At 35.7% G+C, this 2,136-nt stretch overlaps 1 protein-coding gene across 1 annotated transcript; it reads right to left on the bottom strand.

The window, feature by feature from the left end:
• Window positions 1-1,109: 1,109 nt before the first annotated feature.
• LOC113295596 lies at window positions 1,110-1,925 on the bottom strand. Its single transcript, XM_026543928.1, has one exon. It carries the CDS (start codon window positions 1,923-1,925, stop codon window positions 1,110-1,112), a length of 816 nt encoding a protein of 271 aa, XP_026399713.1.
• Between the last annotated feature and the right edge of the window lie 211 nt (window positions 1,926-2,136).

Raw genomic sequence — 2,136 nt, 5'->3', positions numbered from 1 at the left:
ACCTGTTCAATACAACATCCAAGAAAATCAGGGTGTCATCAGCAAATTGAAGATGACTAACTAGTTTACCACCTTCAACAACTTGAAAACCAGAGATAAGACCTTGTTCTTGAGCTTGTTTTATCATATAAGAAAGAGCTTCACCTACAAGAAGAAACAAAAAGGGTGATAAAGGATCACCCTGCCTAATCCTTTTTTGCTTTTGAAGTATCCAACTGCAGACCCATTTATTTCACAGAAAACCTCACATATTCGACACAACATCTCAACCATTTCCTCCATTGCAAACCAAATCCCATTTTGTCCATAATTTCATCTAAAAAGTCCCAATTTACATGGTCTAAAGCCTTTTCAAAATCGACTTTAACTAGTAAACCAGGTTTGCCACTTCTAATTCTTGAATCAATAAGCTCATTAGCCACTAAAACACCATCCAAAATCTGCCTTTTTTAATAAAAGTTGTTTGTTCAGAAGAAATAACTGAAGGAAGAACTTTTTTTAACCTCTCTGCTAGAACTTTTGAAATAATTTTATACACCCCATGAACTAAACTAATGGGTCTCAAATCTTTTATTTCTTCAACTGTGTTTATCTTAGGAATTAGAGCTATGAAGGTATTTTCCATTCTCCAATCTAGAAAGTTTTTGTGCGGCAACTCTTGAAAAATCTTCATGAAATCCTTCTTAAGAACTTCCTAACAAAATAGATAAAAGCTAATTGCAAACCCATCCGGACCAGGTGCCTTGTTTTGACCCAAAAGTTTGATTGCAGACAAACATTCAGACTCGTCAACATGCATGTCTAACCAACTCTCAAATCTTGAGAGATTCTATTGAAATGCATTAACTCAAGTGAAACTGTCCTGGTAGCTTTATTTTGAAAAATATTTTGAAAAAAGTCTACTATCCTTTTCTTGATCTCTTCAGCTTCATAAGTCATCACCCCATCTACTTTTATGGCACCAATAAAATTCCTTCTTCTTCTATCAGAGGCAAGCTTATGAAAATATTTTGTGTTTTTCTCATTCAAAGCAATGTGATTAGCTCTAGAACGACTTCTCCATTTTTCAGCTTTTGCAATAGTTAAATTGCAATAATCCTGGCGAGCTTTCAACCTTTCATTCCATTGATCTTCATTGAGTCCACCATGAAGATCTTCCTCTGCATCAATCTTGACAAAATATCTTCTAGTTCTTCTAATCTCCTTTCCATGTCGCCAAACTCTTGCTTAGCCCAAAGCTTTAACAAAGGCTTTAAAAGTTGAAGCTTTTTGCACATCACAAAACCTGCATTACCTGTCACGGTGAAAGAATTCCAAGTATTTTGAATGAAAGTGAAAAAGTCAGGATGTGCATACCAGAAAATTTCACAACGAAATGGGCCTGAACCTCCTTTGACACCATCGCAAATAAGAGCAAGAGGACTATGATCTGAACATGGCCTGACAAGAGCTTGTTGAGTAACATTCGGAAACCGACACTCCCAATCAACAGAAACTAAAATTCTATCAATTCTACTACGAACACATTGAACCTGATTATTAGTCCAGGTGTATCTAGCCCCAATCATTGGAAGATCAATAAGTTCATGTCTTGATATGAACCTGTTAAAATTCCTCATTGCATTGTTTGATTTCGTGCAAGAAGTTCTTTCATGAATGAATGTGATAACATTCCAATCACCTCCAACAACCCATGGTAAACTCCAATATCTTCTAACCTCTTCAATTTCTCTCCAAAAATCCTTTCTGATAATATAATTGCTGGGAGCATAAATACCAAAAAACACCCACTCAAAACCAGAATTAGGCATTTGGCGATGAAGATTAATCGAGTGATGGCCAACTAGATAATCAACAAACTTAACCTTTGTCTCATCCCACATACATAAAATTCCTCCAGAACGACCTTCAGATGGAGCATCCATCCATTTGATATTTCTATTTCCCCAAGTTTGCCAAACAATTAAATCGTTACATTGTTGGATTTTTGTTTCTTGAAGAACAAAAATACTAGGACGCCATCCCCTAACTTTTTGTTTTACAATGTCCCTTCTGTTGATGTCGTTTAGACCTCTTATGTTCCAGGTGATAATTTTGAAATCCATAGAAAACAAAATTCCTAAACCAAGAGAGAAA

This window comes from Papaver somniferum, chromosome 7 (assembly GCF_003573695.1).
Source record: "Papaver somniferum cultivar HN1 chromosome 7, ASM357369v1, whole genome shotgun sequence".
Classification (NCBI taxonomy): domain Eukaryota; kingdom Viridiplantae; phylum Streptophyta; class Magnoliopsida; order Ranunculales; family Papaveraceae; genus Papaver; species Papaver somniferum.
The sequence above is the reverse complement of the archived record's forward strand: the minus strand, read 5'-3'. Positions and strand labels throughout refer to the sequence as shown.

Coding starts and splice junctions, on each gene's coding strand:
- LOC113295596 (XM_026543928.1), bottom strand. CDS start 1,925: ATGGATGCTCCATCTGAAGGTCGTTCTGGAGGAATTTTATGTATGTGG.